This window comes from Fistularia commersonii, chromosome 22, assembly GCF_037954325.1.
Source record: "Fistularia commersonii isolate RoL2024-O1a breed Wild chromosome 22, RoL_Fcom_v1.0, whole genome shotgun sequence".
Classification (NCBI taxonomy): Eukaryota; Metazoa; Chordata; class Actinopteri; order Syngnathiformes; family Fistulariidae; genus Fistularia; species Fistularia commersonii.
Window position 1 is genome coordinate 1,437,148 of NC_141305.1, and position 14,644 is coordinate 1,451,791.

Below are 14,644 nucleotides of genomic sequence, written 5' to 3' on the forward strand. Positions count from 1 at the left end.
GATCTGGCAGCGTCCGCTAGCCCACGACACGGATCGGTCGGTTTCATCTCCACTGCAGAGTCGTTTTCTGATATGTGGCATTTGAAGGGAAACATGAGACGCACATTGGACGGACGGACGGACGGACAGACGGATGGATGGATGGATGGATGGATGGCTGGGCGGACGGACGGACGGACAAAAGGACGGACGGATTGATGGATGGATGGATGGACGGACGGACGGACGGACGGACGGACAAACGGACGGATGGATGGATGGATGGACGGACGGACGGACGGACGGACGGATGGATGGCTGGGCGGGCGGACGGACGGATGGATGGATGGACGGACGGACGGACGGATGGATGGCTGGGCGGACGGACGGACGGACAAAAGGACGGACGGATTGATGGATGGATGGATGGACGGACGGACGGACGGACAAACGGACGGATGGATGGATGGATGGACGGACGGACGGACGGACGGACGGATGGATGGCTGGGCGGACGGACGGACGGACGGATGGATGGATGGACGGACGGACGGACGGATGGATGGCTGGGCGGACGGACGGACGGACAAACGGACGGATGGATGGATGGATGGACGGACGGACGGACGGATGGATGGCTGGGCGGACGGACGGACGGACGGACGGACGGACGGATGGATGGATGGACGGACGGACGGACGGATGGATGGCTGGGCGGACGGACGGACAGACAAACGGACGGATGGATGGATGGACGGACGGACGGACGGACGGACGGATGGAGGGATGGACGGACGGACGGACGGACGGACGGATGAACAGACGGACGGGCGGACGGATGGATGGATAGACAGATGGATGGACGGACGGATGGATGGATGGATGGATGGATGGATGGATGGATGGATGGATGGATGGATGGATGGATGGATGGATGGACAGACGGATGGACGGACGGACGGATGAATGGATGGACGGATGAATGGATGGATGGATGGACGGACGGATGGAGGGATGGACGGGTGGATGGACGGACGGACGAATGAACAGACGGACGGATGGATGGATGGATGGATGGATGGATGGATGGATGGACAGACGGATGGATGGATGGATGGATGGACAGACGGATGGATGGACAGACGGATGGATGGATGGATGGATGGACAGACGGACGGAGGAGGCCCCTGGAGGAGACACAGGGTCCAGATGCCGGGAGCTGTCCGTGGTGCTGAAGCAGGATCATACACATATCTTTCACTATTCAGTATACAACGTTTTTATGTGGAAGTTCACACACACACACACACACACACACACACACACACATATATATATTTATAAAATATGGAAAGTAAACTTATAATCACTCTCTGGAGGTCAAACTCCTGTATAAACTCAACACTACTGAACAATCTGCGCTTATGCCTTTACAACTGAGGCTAAATGTAATTCACACATGCACTGATGCATGTAATTTCTCCCTCCGATGTGTGTGTGTGTGTGTGTGTATGTGTCTGTGTGACACCTAATGAACACACTGCGATATGCAAAATAAGATGCACATTAGAGAAGCCGAAGCCTCCGGAGGGGAAACTGCTTTAGTCCAGGATAAATATTTACCCCATCGATTGTCGCTCCTTGAAAACAATCCTTTTAAGCAAATATGTGATGGGAGGCGCTTGTATGAACTTATCTGCAAGAAGAACCTGGAGCGATCTTCTTCCTCCTCCTCCTCCGACCCACCCCGGGTTTGCACCTCCCGCCGATTCCGTGACCCCCCCCGACTCCCCGGCGACCGATCCGCCCCCGAATCCCAAAGAACACACTCGCCCGCCAACAGGCGCCTCGCTGATGTTTACACTTGTTTGAGTGATGTAATTACAAGGAAACGGCAGGACGTGACAATGGGAACGCCACTCGGGGGTAATGAGACGCCCACACACACACACACATGCACGCGCACACACACACACACACATACATATATGTGTGCAAGATGCCATGCATTTTGCATCAATCACGTAGGACGACTGAAAAACACACATGTATATATGTGTGTGTCTGTGTGTGTATAGTCAAATTTGTTTGATAGGTAAAGTGCCCCTGCAGGGTGTGTGCGCACACACACAAACACTCACGTGCACACACGCAGGTACACAATGTGCATTCACCTAAAGCCTGTATGGCAATCGAAAAATGCACACATATATAGATATATATTTATGTGTGTGTGTGTGGAGTGTAATTAGTGTGTCAGTTACAAACACACACACACACGCTCGCTCACAACCTGGTGCATGTTTGATTTATCAGGAACACACAACGTCCCTGGAATGCAACACAAAGAGGAGCAACTGTGAGGAGGAGCTGGTAGGAGGAGGTCATGTTGCTTATTTTCTTTTTCTTCTCCACCTCTGGGATGGTCGTCTCTCCATCGGAGCCTGGTGACCATCTCATGGAGGATCTCAGGTTGCTGAGATGAAGCGGAGGAGAACCAGGACCATCCCGAAACACACCGGAGAGCCCGGTTGGGCCTGAGGGCACCTCGACAGGCGGTGGGGAGGAAGAAGAAAAAGGAGAAGGTTTTTCTTCTGGGTTCTCCTCCCCGGTTCTCCTCCTCCATCCCGGCTCGGATCCACTCGCCAAACCGGGTCCAAACCCACGGCCACGGCCGAGCGTCCAGCTGCCGGAACTACCGTCTGGTTCGGGGGCGCCGTGAACGCACCACCGCCATCCGGAACCATCCTCCGGGGCGCGGCGTCTCTTCCCGGGGCTCCGGGGTGCGTTCACGCCACGCTCTGGATTCCCGGACCTCCGCAATATTTACATTCTGATTCATTACCAGAATTATTATCATTATTATTATTATTATTATTAAGAAAGGGCCATCGGAAGTATTAGAAGGGACTCGGTGGCTTCAAAAGTGTGATTATGACACACACACACACACACACACATACACACACTTTTCCAGGTCACTTCCGAGGCATTTATTTGAGAGGAAATAAACCGGGGCTGCGTTCAGGAGCGCAAAGAGCGCCGGAATTTGAAGAGTTTCTTCTGTTTTAATAACTTTAGTTATTTTTAATAAGAAATAAACACACTACCGCCCCCCCCCCGCCCCCCGGACTGCTTCCCTGGTTGCCGCCCGGGTCAGGGTGGCGAATGCAAACACACACATACACACTTCAATACACTAGATTTGTTTTTGTTTTTTTGCTTTCCGCCCAGCGGTGCGTCCGCCTCCCGCTCCCCGGCCCAGGAGACACGGCGGCCGGGGAGAGAGTTCGGCTTCCCCCCGGTGTCACCTCGGAGCTCCAAAAAACTTGATAACGAAAATTGATTGGAGGTTGTGTGTGTTTGTGTTTATATATATATGTGTGTGTGTGTGTGTCCACCACGGGGTGTGAACTTTCGCCTCTCCTACCTCTCCACAGTACGAGAAGAAGCGCCGTCTTCCAGAGTCCTCCTCCTCTCCCGCAGTCCTCCATCCCTTCGGTCTAGAAAAATCTTGAAAAACAAAAACCTCCGGTAGTGTTCGCAAAGCTGGAAAAGATGTTTCTTCTTTTTTTTCTTTCTTTTTTCCCCCCTTTTCCTCGGATCACGCCGGTGATCTCATCCGGGTCGAGCCGCGCTCCCGTGACGCACGGCGCGCAGCGGAGCCTCCGGAGTCAACCAGACGAAGAAGAAGAAGAAGATGATGATGAACAAGAAGAAGAAGAAGAAGAAGAAATCCCCAGCGAGAGACGAGCAGAAGCTGTCCTCCCCCCCGGGTGGAAATCCTCCCTCCTCCGGGAGAAGAAGGAGAGGAAGCCGTCTACGGCCGCGCTCCCGCCCGCCGGGCTCCGTCCATCCGTGCGCCCTCGTCGGCTTCATCCAAACTGGACCGCATCGTTTATCTTCATCGCACTTTTACATTTAAATATATATATATATATATATATTAAAAAAAAAAAAAAAAAGTTTGGACCGTCCGGAGGCGTGGGTGAGGAGAAGAAGAAGGGGTTGGTGAAGAAGAAGAGGAGGAGGAGGAGTCCACGCTTGGAGGTTCTGAGGAGAACACGGACGGATCCCAACTCCTCCTGCGCCCCAGCCGCTCCGCGACCGCTTCTCTTTTCCTCTCCTCCCTCCCTCCCTCTCTCTCTCTTTCTCTCTCTCTCTCTCCGTGCGTCTTTCCCTCCACCACCACCGGGCTCAACTTGGGAGGCTGCTACGCCCGGACACGGGATGGGAGGAGGAGGAGGAGGAGGAGGAAGAGGCGGCGTGACGCGTTCACGGCGCGCAGAGGAAGGAGGACGAGGAGAGGGTTGGAGGTTTTTGTTTTTTTTGTTGTTTTTTTTTGGGGGGGGGGGATTCGTGGGGGTTTGAGTGACAGTTTGGTGGCCAATGGAGGCTTAAATGTCACCACACACACACACACACACACACACAGACACACACACACATGCATATAATCAGGCACGTTCGGGTTTGTTTGTTTTTTTTGAACAGCCTCCTGCACGGGGTTAAACACGCTCGCCAAAAAAAACAGAGTGCGTGTGCATGTTCACGCGTGCATGCGTGTGCGTGTGTGTGTGTTGCTGTTCGTGCGCGCTCCCGTCATTGTTTACCCTTCCAAAGCTTTCTCTCTGTATTATTTATACAAAGACACGAGCGACACCTGTTCCCCCTGTAATCGATAGACTTCGCGCACACGCACACACACACGCTAGTGATGGATGCGTGCGTGAGTGTGTGTGTGTGTGTGTGTGGATGCAGTCCAATGTGAAACCACGCCGCGCAGCTTGTAGACTAATAAAAACTCATTCACTTTCCATTTGCAGGACGGCGCGGTGCGTTTTGCACGGAAGGGGGGAGTAAAGGGGGTGTAAAGGGGGGTGTAAAGTGTGTGTGTGTGTGCGTGTGTGTGCGTGGGGTGTGGGGGGGTCCGGGCTACAAGACAAAGAGCATTAAGGTCTCCTTCCAGTCCGTGGCGTGGATCCGCGCCTGCCTCCCTTTGTCAGCCGAACGTGTAAAAGCTAAAGAGATGACACTGTGACTTATTGAATTGCAAATCAGTCCGTCGGCGGAGGGATGGAGGATTTCCGGAGAGCCTCTCTCTCTCTCTCTCTCTCTCTCTCTCTCTCTCTCTCTCTCTCTCTCTCTCTTTATCTATCCATCTATCTTTCTCTCTCTCTTTCTCTCGCTTTCCTGGTAGGAAGGAGCGACAGCGCCCCCTAGCGTCCGTCCCGGGGATGAGCCGTGCAGTCCTGGGCGGAGGGCCTCTTCTGCGCAGACTCAGCCCTCATCCGCTATCAATTAAGCGCATTAGACACACACACACACACACACTCACACACACACACACACCAGACCTTTCAATCACTACTTTTAAATTCCTGCCCTCTTCAAGAGCAGAGACGTCTTACAGAGTAAATACGTCACGCCGGCAGACACGCAACCGTCCACCCTCTCATTCATAAGTCGCACAATTTGGGCAATTTTAGCCGTTCATCCATTCATCCACGTGTCATAGAAGGATGTAAAACCATTCACTCGCTCATTTAAAAGTCTCTCCCTGAGTTATATAGAGACGTACAACCGTTCACCCCCTTATTTATGTCATACAATTTAGAGGTGTTCATCCATTCACCCCTGCATTCATGTTATATGGAGACGCACAACCACTCACTCATGTCATAAAAAGGATGTAAAACCATTCATCCATTCATATGTAAAAGAAATTCAGACATTCACTCGCTCATTTAAAAGTCTCTCCCTGAGTTTTGTAGAGACGTACAACCGCTCACCCTCTCATTCATAGGTCGCACAATTTGGGCAATTTTGAGCCGTTCATCCATTCACCCACGTGTCATAGAAGGATGTAAAACCATTCACTCGCTCATTTAAAAGTCTCTCCATAAGTTATATAGAGACGTACAACCGTTCACCCTCTCATTCACGCATCACTCCCTCATTTACAAGTTATAAAGAGACGTACAACCGTTCACCCTCTCATTTATGTCATACAATTTAGAGGTGTTCATCCATTCACCCCTGCATTCATATTATATGGAGACTCATGGCCATTCACTCATGTCATAAAAAGGATGTAAAACCATTCATATGTAAAAGAAATTCAGCCATTCACTCGCTCATTAAAAAGTCTCTCCCTGAGTTATATAGAGACGCACAACAGTTCACCCTCTCATTTATGTCGTATAAAGATGTACAACGCTTCACATGTTGGACACATCCAACCGTTCACCCTCTCATTCACGCATCACTCCCTAATTTACGAGTTTTATAGAGACGTACAGCTGTTCACCCCCTCATTTATGTCATACAATTCACCCTTTCACCCATGTTTTGTGGAGACTCTTTCACCTGTGTGTTATATAGGGATGTAAAAACTGCCACAAGTCACTCTCCGATTTACAAGCGATGTTGAGACACACAACCGTTCACCCTTTCACTCACAACATCAGCCGTTTATAAGTTTTAGAAACAACCGTTCACACAGACATTCAGCCTTTCATTTACAAGTTATATGGAGGCATTCATTCATTCATTCATTCATTTATTCACACGTCATTTAGAGACGTACGACATTCCCGGGTCACACACGGATATTTTCTTTGTGAATAGAGCAGAAGCAGACTTCGTCCAGCTGGAAAGTTTAAATACGGATAAATATCTCCCTTCTCGTTTCCCTCCGTTTGTTTTGTTTTGAAAATATATTCATTCGTTTGTTCGACGGGAGTCAATCTAACGCATCGCATCCTCCCGGATTCTTTTCCCGCCGGGTCGGTGTGTGTCGGGTCTGTTCGGGTCCGTTCCCTGAACCAACACGGCCGCCGACACCGACCAAACACTTCCCGGGCGTCTCGCGACCGCGCTTCCGTCCCGTGCCTTGCTTTTCTACTCGCTGGGCCGCTGCAAGGGTTTTCAGGATGCGTGTTCGCCTGCTTCCAGGGTCACGACCCCGTACGACCTGATAGCCTGTGTGTGTGTCTGTGTGTGTGTGTCTTTTACTCCACTAAACATGTATTTCATACCTATTACAGATTGACGAATGGGTTTGTGACCTGAAATTGGCCTTCACGTTTTTCAGTCATTCATTCTTTACTGCTTTTCCTGTCACAAACACAAATATAAATCCATTCACCCTCTCATTCTCAAATCACAGAGGCCTTCAGCCATTCACTCATCAAATAACCCTGCAACAGTGTGTGTGAGTGGGTGTGTGTTTTCTTATTCCAATTTTTTTTCACACTAATTACAGATTGTCAAATGGGCTTGTGGCTTGAAATTGGTTTTCACATTCATTCATTCAATCATTCATTCATAAATCATACTGCTAAATTATACAAATAAATACAACCATTCACTCATTCATTCACTAATATAATCCCTGCAACATTGTGTGTGTGTGTGTGTGTGTGTGTGTGTGTGTGTGTGTGTGTACTTTATTCCAAATTTTTTTCCACACTAATTACAGATTGAAAAATGAGCTTGTGGCCTGTAATTGGTTTTCACGCTAAATTATACAAATAAATACAATAAATACAACTATTCACTTATTCATTCACTGATATAACCCTGCAACAGTGTGTGTGTGTGTGTGTTTTTTATTTCAATTTTTTTCACACTAATTAGATTGTCAAATGGGCTTGTGGCCTGAAATTGTTTTTCACATTTCATTCATTTCATTCAGTCATTCATTCATAAATTATACTGCTAAATTATACAAATAAATACAACCATTCACTCAGTCATTCACTGATATAACCCTACAACAGTGTGTGTGTGTGTGTGTGCGCGCGCTTATGTGTGTGTTTTTTATTCCAATTTTTTTTCATGCTAATTACAGATTGACAAATGGGCTTGTGGGCAGAAATTGTTTTTCATGCTAAATTATACAAATAAATACAATAAATACAACTATTCACTTATTCATTCACTGATGTAACCCTGCAAGTGTGTGTGTGTGTGTGTGTTTTTTCAATTTTTTTTTTCATGCTAATTACAGATTGACAAATGGGCTTGTGGCCTGAATTTTTTTTTCATATTTCATTCATTCATTCATTCATTCATTCATTCATAAATTATACTGCTAAAATATACAATACAATACAACCATTCATTCATTCATTCACTGATATAACCCTGCAACAGAGTGTGTGTGTGTATATGTGTGTGTGGTATATGTGTGTGTGTGTGTGTGTGTGTGTGTTCTCATTCCATTTTTTTCACATTTCATTCATTCATTCTTTCATAAGTTATACCGCTAATTCATACAAATAAATATAATAAATACAACTATTCACTCATTCATTCACTGATATAACCCTGCAACTGTGTGTGTGTGTATATGTGTGTGTGTGTGTGTGTGTGTGTGTGTGTGTGTGTGTGTGTGTGTGTGTGTGCATGTCCTCGTCCAATCCATTTTTTCATACTTATTAGACTAAATGGTTTGATGAAACTCTTCCTCCCTTCCTTCTTCATCCTACCGACCCGTTCAGCTTCTCATTCAGTGTTTTCCTCCGACCGTGTCAGACGGAGGCAGATGTTTGGCCGTGGAGCTCGCAGGAGAAGATGCAGCTCATCGGACGTCCTTCTCACCTCCACCATCATCCCTCCATCCTTTCCCAGGGAGGAACAATGAAGGTCCATGAAGGTTCTCCTCCAAAGAGCTCCAGAAGATCCATCCATCCGTCCAGCTCTCCATGGCAGATCATCTACCTCCATCTGAGCATCTCCTCTCCCTCCATCCATAAACCTCCTCTCTGGTCCTCCTCCAGACCTCCTCCAGCTTCTAACCAGATCTTCACCACCCCTCCTCCGTCCAAACCATCTCAGTTCTCCAGAACTTCTCTTCCTGATCCTCTCCAACAGATGGAGAAGAAGAAGAAGATGGAGGTGAAGAGCAGCCATGGTAGATGGTTTGGAGACACTGAAGAGGAGACAGGAGATGTGGAGGTTCCTCCTTGGTCATGAGGAGGATGGAGAGGATCGGGGATGGGTCCAGAGATGTTCTGGAGATGGATTAGGAGAAGATCTTGGTGGAACAGAGGTCTGAGGAGGTCTAGAGGAAGAAGATCGGAGACGGGGAAGAGGACGGGAAGGTAGCGAGAAGAAGAAGAAGGGGTGATGATGATCACCTGTGACGGACGCGACCAGAAGAAGAATGGCGCTAGCGCTAACGGCTAACGCTGCGATCTGCTGAGGCAGAAGGAGGAAGAAGGTGAGGTCCGGTGAGGGACGTGGAGCTCGTGAGCGATGAGGCCGGGCGGAGAAGATCAGGAGGAGCCGACGGAGAACAGCTGCTGGTCAGGTGAAGAACGAGGGCCGGAGAGTGACTTACGACCGCCATAAAAACACTAATGGAGTAAAAACCGGCAGGTGAGGATTTATGGATCCTTTATGGTGGCGGAGGAGGAGGAGGAGGAGGAGAAGGAGGAGGAGGAGGAGGAGGAGGAGGAGGAGGAGATGCTGGACCAACTTCAGGAGAGGTTTGCTACAGGCTGAGGAGACGGACGAGAAGAAGGACGGCGGAAACACTGAGACAATAATATTGACAGGAAGTTGATTGGTGTGAGAGCAGGAGGTGCAGAGGAGAGGAAGCTGATTGGCTGAGGGTTGGGACATGGAAGAAGATGATTGGCTGATGGTTGGGAAATGAGGGAGATGGCTGGCGGAGGGTTGGACATGGAGGAAGCTGATTGGTTGATGGTTCGGAAATGGAGAAAGCTGATTGGCTGATGGTTAGGACGTGGAGAAGCTGATTGGCTGAGGGTTCGGAAATGAGGGCGATGACTGGCGGAGGATTGGACATGGAGGAAGATGATTGGCTGAGGTTTGGGACATGGAAGAAGCTGATTGGCTGAGGGTTGGACATGGATGAAGATGATTGGCTGAGGGTTGGACATGGATGAAGATGATTGGCTGAGGGTTGGACATGGATGAAGATGATTGGCTGATGGTTGGGACATGGAGGAGGCTGATTGGCTGAGGGTTGGGACATGAGACCGATGACTACCTGATGGTTGGGACAAGGGGCTAATCTGATTGGCTGAGTGTTGGGACATGGGGGAAGCTGATTGGCGGTGAAGGCTCTCTCACTCACAGCTCATATAAAGAATATAATTCAGGATTATTTATGCAGGAAAACATGTACGTTGTCATAAATATTGAGAAGTTTGTTTATAAACCGGAGATAATAAGCACAGTGTGAACGCAGGGAGTTTACCTGAGGGTCAAACGACTGATTTGAGGTTTGCTTTTCACCGATTGCCTCATTATTTATGATAAAATGTCTTGCTCAGAAAAACCTCGTTGGATAATTAAAAAATAAAACACACACACACGGCTGACGGTTCGAGCTGCCGCTCCTTCGCTCAGAAGACGTAGCGACGGTTATCAGAAGGAAGAGGTGAGACTCGGCGTGCGGGTGCGGTGGCGGAGGCGATGATGATGACAACGCGGCGTCCTTCCCCACCGCCGCCGCCGCCGCCTCCATCGCCATGAGAACACGCCGCCGCCGCAGCCCGAGATCAATTACACAGGAACCTCCGGCCCCTCCCCCGCTCCTTTCCTCCTCGCCGCAGATGCAATTTACTCGCCTACCGTAAATCAATGGAGACAAGTGGGGCTAATTTAGACCATTTGATGTCAATTTGGCCTTGACCCCTTCCCATCACACACACACACACACACACACTTGGGTGCGCGCGCACACACACTCACGCGCCATTTAATGACTAGCTACACTGGAGTTTATTATGCAGAACTGAGAGGCTCTCTTCAGTCAGCCCGTCGTGCACACACACACACACACACACACACACACACACACACACGATGATGCCCACCATAACTCGTGGCCCCCTCCGCCGAAGATTTCCATATTGGTTCTGTCAGAGACGATTTTGTTTACAGGGCCCTTTGGATGAAATAACAGTACGGGCCGCTATCAATTATTGGGAGGGAGATTGGAGGGCAGGAGTGGAAGAGGAGGGACCCGAGGAGGCCAGGCAATATGCAGAAGGATGGAGAGACGGCTGGAGCGGGAAAGGAGATCAAAAAGCAAGGAAGGGCGAGGGGATCGGAGGATTTATTTTCTGCCGCTAAAGCTGCCGGGGAGGAAATGGAGCGAATTCGGCACCCCGGAACCTCGGAGGGGCCGCGGGAGACGAGCTGAGGAACCGAGGCCGGGACGCGTTTGCAGAAGGGATGGAGTCGCGTAGCGATAAAGCGGTAAAGTGTGGGATGCGATCCATAAACGTCTTCCCTAATGGGCGCGGCGCGTCGGGAGAAAATGTGCAAAAGCAAAATCGATAGCGGTGTTCTTATAAACTGGAGTGGGCGTCCGGCTCTCCACAGACACCATGACCGCAGAAACCACGCCCGTGGATGGAGGTCTTGGCCGAAGGGAGAGTCCTCCAGATCGAGTTTCACACTCGAAGACAAACCACCAAGAAAGAAGAAGAGGAAGCAACAGGGGCACCATGGAGGTAGAAGGTACCACACCTTTATGGAATAATAACCTTGGACCAGGGGTCGGCAACCTGCGGCTCTTCCGTCTTTATTTACACCGCGGCTCCGAGTGGCTTGGGAACGTAAATTATAAATATTTAATTGAAGTGTATTTCATTTGTGTTAATTCCTTTTTTTAACTTTTAGTTCTAAGTTGGAAGATTATTGTGATCTTGAAATATTAAATAAAATTAAATTTATTATTTATCGACGCTCAAAATAACGTCAAACTGGCGGAAGCCGGTAAAGTCCCGATTTGCAGATGCTGTGCGCAGAAGTTCAGGAGCAGAAGTCCCATAAACTAGGTAAAATAAATATTTATGACGATATTTTGCAAATATTTATATTTTATTGTTTACTGACACAGTGATTTTTTTCCCGATTTATTTTTAGATTTCAGGTCGAGGCTCCGCTACACGCTCTGAAAGCCCAAAGCTCAAAATGAGTTCATCACATTGATAAAATTGAATTTTCTCCGTAATACTTTGTGAATTTCAGAAGCAACACACTTCACACTTGTTTATACAAAGTGTAAAGGTAATAAAAAGCAATTTATACAGCGGTACCTTTATTTTAGACGTCAAAAAGTAATTGCGGCTCCCAGTGTTTTCTTTTCCGAGGAAACCGGGTCCAAATGTCTCTTTGGGTGTTACGGGTTGCCGACCCCTGCCTTGGACCATCAGATGGTGGAAGGGTTTTATCCTCTCCCTGCGCTGTGAAGAACCCTGTTAGCTGTTAGCTGTTAGCTGTTAGCTGTTAGCTTACTCTGGACAGGTTCCGGACAAAATGTAGAGCCCTGAAAACCTTCTAAGGCGTAGCTGGACAGAAGAGCTCAGACCAATGACCAGGGTAGTTTTTAAAAACAGGACTTGACAAGAAGTATCGATTAAGGGGCATGGCTTATGAGGTCCACCGAGCACCTTCACCAGAAGACTACCTATGGAAGCATCAAAACAAAAAATAGTTCCAGGAGCTGAAGCACCAAAGAGCAGCTTCATTTCGGAGAAGGTTCTTGAGACCGCTAAAAGTTCCTACAGGGTAAAAGCAATGGTTCAAAGTACTTTTTGATCCCAAATCACTTCAATTAAGACCAGGGACTTTATTTGGTGCAGAAGCTGCAGAAGATCCAGACTTATTTCGGCATCAAAATGTTGATGCTCCTCTGCAAACCCTGGGTTTAAAAAAAAAAAAAAAAAAAAGGTCTGCTTATCTAATCATCCAGCAGGGAACCCTGAGGTCATGCCTTCAGAGAACCGTGGTTCTCGCTCAAACCTGCACCCCTTTGGTTGCACCAGAACCTACGAGAAGCTTCACCCAAAGGATGCAAGAGGTGAAACCGGGCAGAAGTAAGATGAATCAGCAAATATGTTAGTAACATCATCGCCATCATGTTCAACATTTCACAAGCGCCGATTAGCCGCGATAGCGCCGCATCGAGGTGTTGGGTATCGTCCTCGAGAACACTTGAGGAGGTCTCTGGAGGAGCTGAGGACTGGAACGACACCTTCGGTCAGGTTGGAACAGACCACAGGCGCTCGTACGACACCGAGCACGTTTGAAACAAATGACTGGGAGCGAACAGCGCCGCCCTCTGGCAGGGAGGCCAAACAGCACTTTGGGTCATCTCCGCTGTGCTGCTGATTACTTTGACATCGCGGTTCAAGCACCATTAGCGTCTCAAAAAAAAAAAAGGGCCTTTGGAAGCTCTCCACACAAAGCTCATCAGACCATTCAGAGGGTTCTCCGCTACCGAACCGGAGCAGATGCGGACACCGAACACGTACACCGGCAAGGAGAAGGACATTTTGAGAACAAGGAGGGATGGCGGGAGGATTTCTAAATGGGGCCCGCCGTTGTGCGAGGCATTCATCAGCCAGGCTGAGCCCCCACACCTTCCCCTCAACTCCACACCAGAGCCTCGACCTTTTAGAAGAGGGAGTCTCAAAGCACCAGGCCGCCTCCCTGCTGTGAATCGGTGCACGGTTCACACACCCCTTCTTCAACTCCAGATTTCCAGGAATACAAGCGAACACACCGAGGACCCTGTGGTCAGCCTGGACTGCAATTCCCTATCCTGTGTGGACCCTGGGTATGGTGCTGGAAACGTGGATCCCAGAAGGTAAGAGAAGACCCCCTCGGACTCCCCTTTGTCCTTCACCAATGGACAAAGGGCATTAGAACATAGCGGACCTCAACCTGCAGTAGATTCCTACAAGAAGACTAAACTAAAGCCCGACTTTAGCTTCAGAAACATCTCGCCTTCTCATGAATGTCTTTTTTGATGGGTTGGTTTCTCTGACACCAAATATCTAGCATGGTTTATATCTAGAGGAGGTTCAGCTCCTCCTCCTCACAGCCAGAAGGTACCTGGTTGGATTGCCACTGGGTTACCTTCCTGTGGGGAGTCTTCATATTTATATTCAACAGATGTTATTTTCTTCTCCACCGGATGGGGGAGGTTACAGGGGCCAGGTAAAGGCGAGGATGGTTCGCGCTGCTGCTTCACAGCCACATGGTCCCTGGTTGGATTCCAAACAGGAGGACTTTCTGTGTGGAGCCTCCATGTGTCTGCGTGGGGTTTCTCCGGGTTCCTCCCAAAGTCCAAACACATGCAGGAGGTTCCATGCACTGGAGACTCCACATTGTCCTTGTGCATGAGAAGGTCAAGGGTTGTATGTCTCTATGCTCTGTGAACGACAGAGTGACTGTGTCTATGATTAGGGGGCCAAAGTTGTATGCTTCTGTATGCAGGTGTGAGTGGTTGTATGTTAAGGACCAATCCAGGGTGAGCCCCGCCCTATAGCCCAGAGACAGCCGTGATAGGCTCCAGCCCCATCACGACCCTAAACCCTATAGAAGATGAATTTGATCATCTTTCAGTTTTAATTAAACCAAAAAAAAAGGGAAAAGCCAATCTGTGTGGAGTTTCCATGTTCTCCCTCCATGTCTACATGGGGTTCCTTAGGGTTCTCCGGGTTCCTCCCACAGTCCGAACACATGCGGGAGGTTCATTGGAGACCCCACATTGTCCTTGTCCAATGAGAAGGTCAATGGTTGTATGTCTCTTTGCTCTGTGAAAGATAGAGTCATTGTCTCTATATGATCTGTGAATGAGGGGGCCAAAGTTGTATGCCTCTATATGAAG

General features: G+C 49.0%; 1 protein-coding gene across 1 annotated transcript in view; it reads right to left on the reverse strand.

Moving 5' to 3' along the window:
• Positions 1-3,942, reverse strand: part of LOC147221237 (transmembrane protein 132B) — a 309,075-nt gene extending 305,133 nt beyond the window's left edge. The window contains exon 1 of the mRNA XM_086169493.1: positions 3,410-3,942. Coding sequence (XP_086025619.1) covers positions 3,410-3,473 — 64 coding nt within the window. The 5' untranslated portion in view covers positions 3,474-3,942. The remainder of the gene's footprint in view (positions 1-3,409) is intronic.
• Between the last annotated feature and the right edge of the window lie 10,702 nt (positions 3,943-14,644).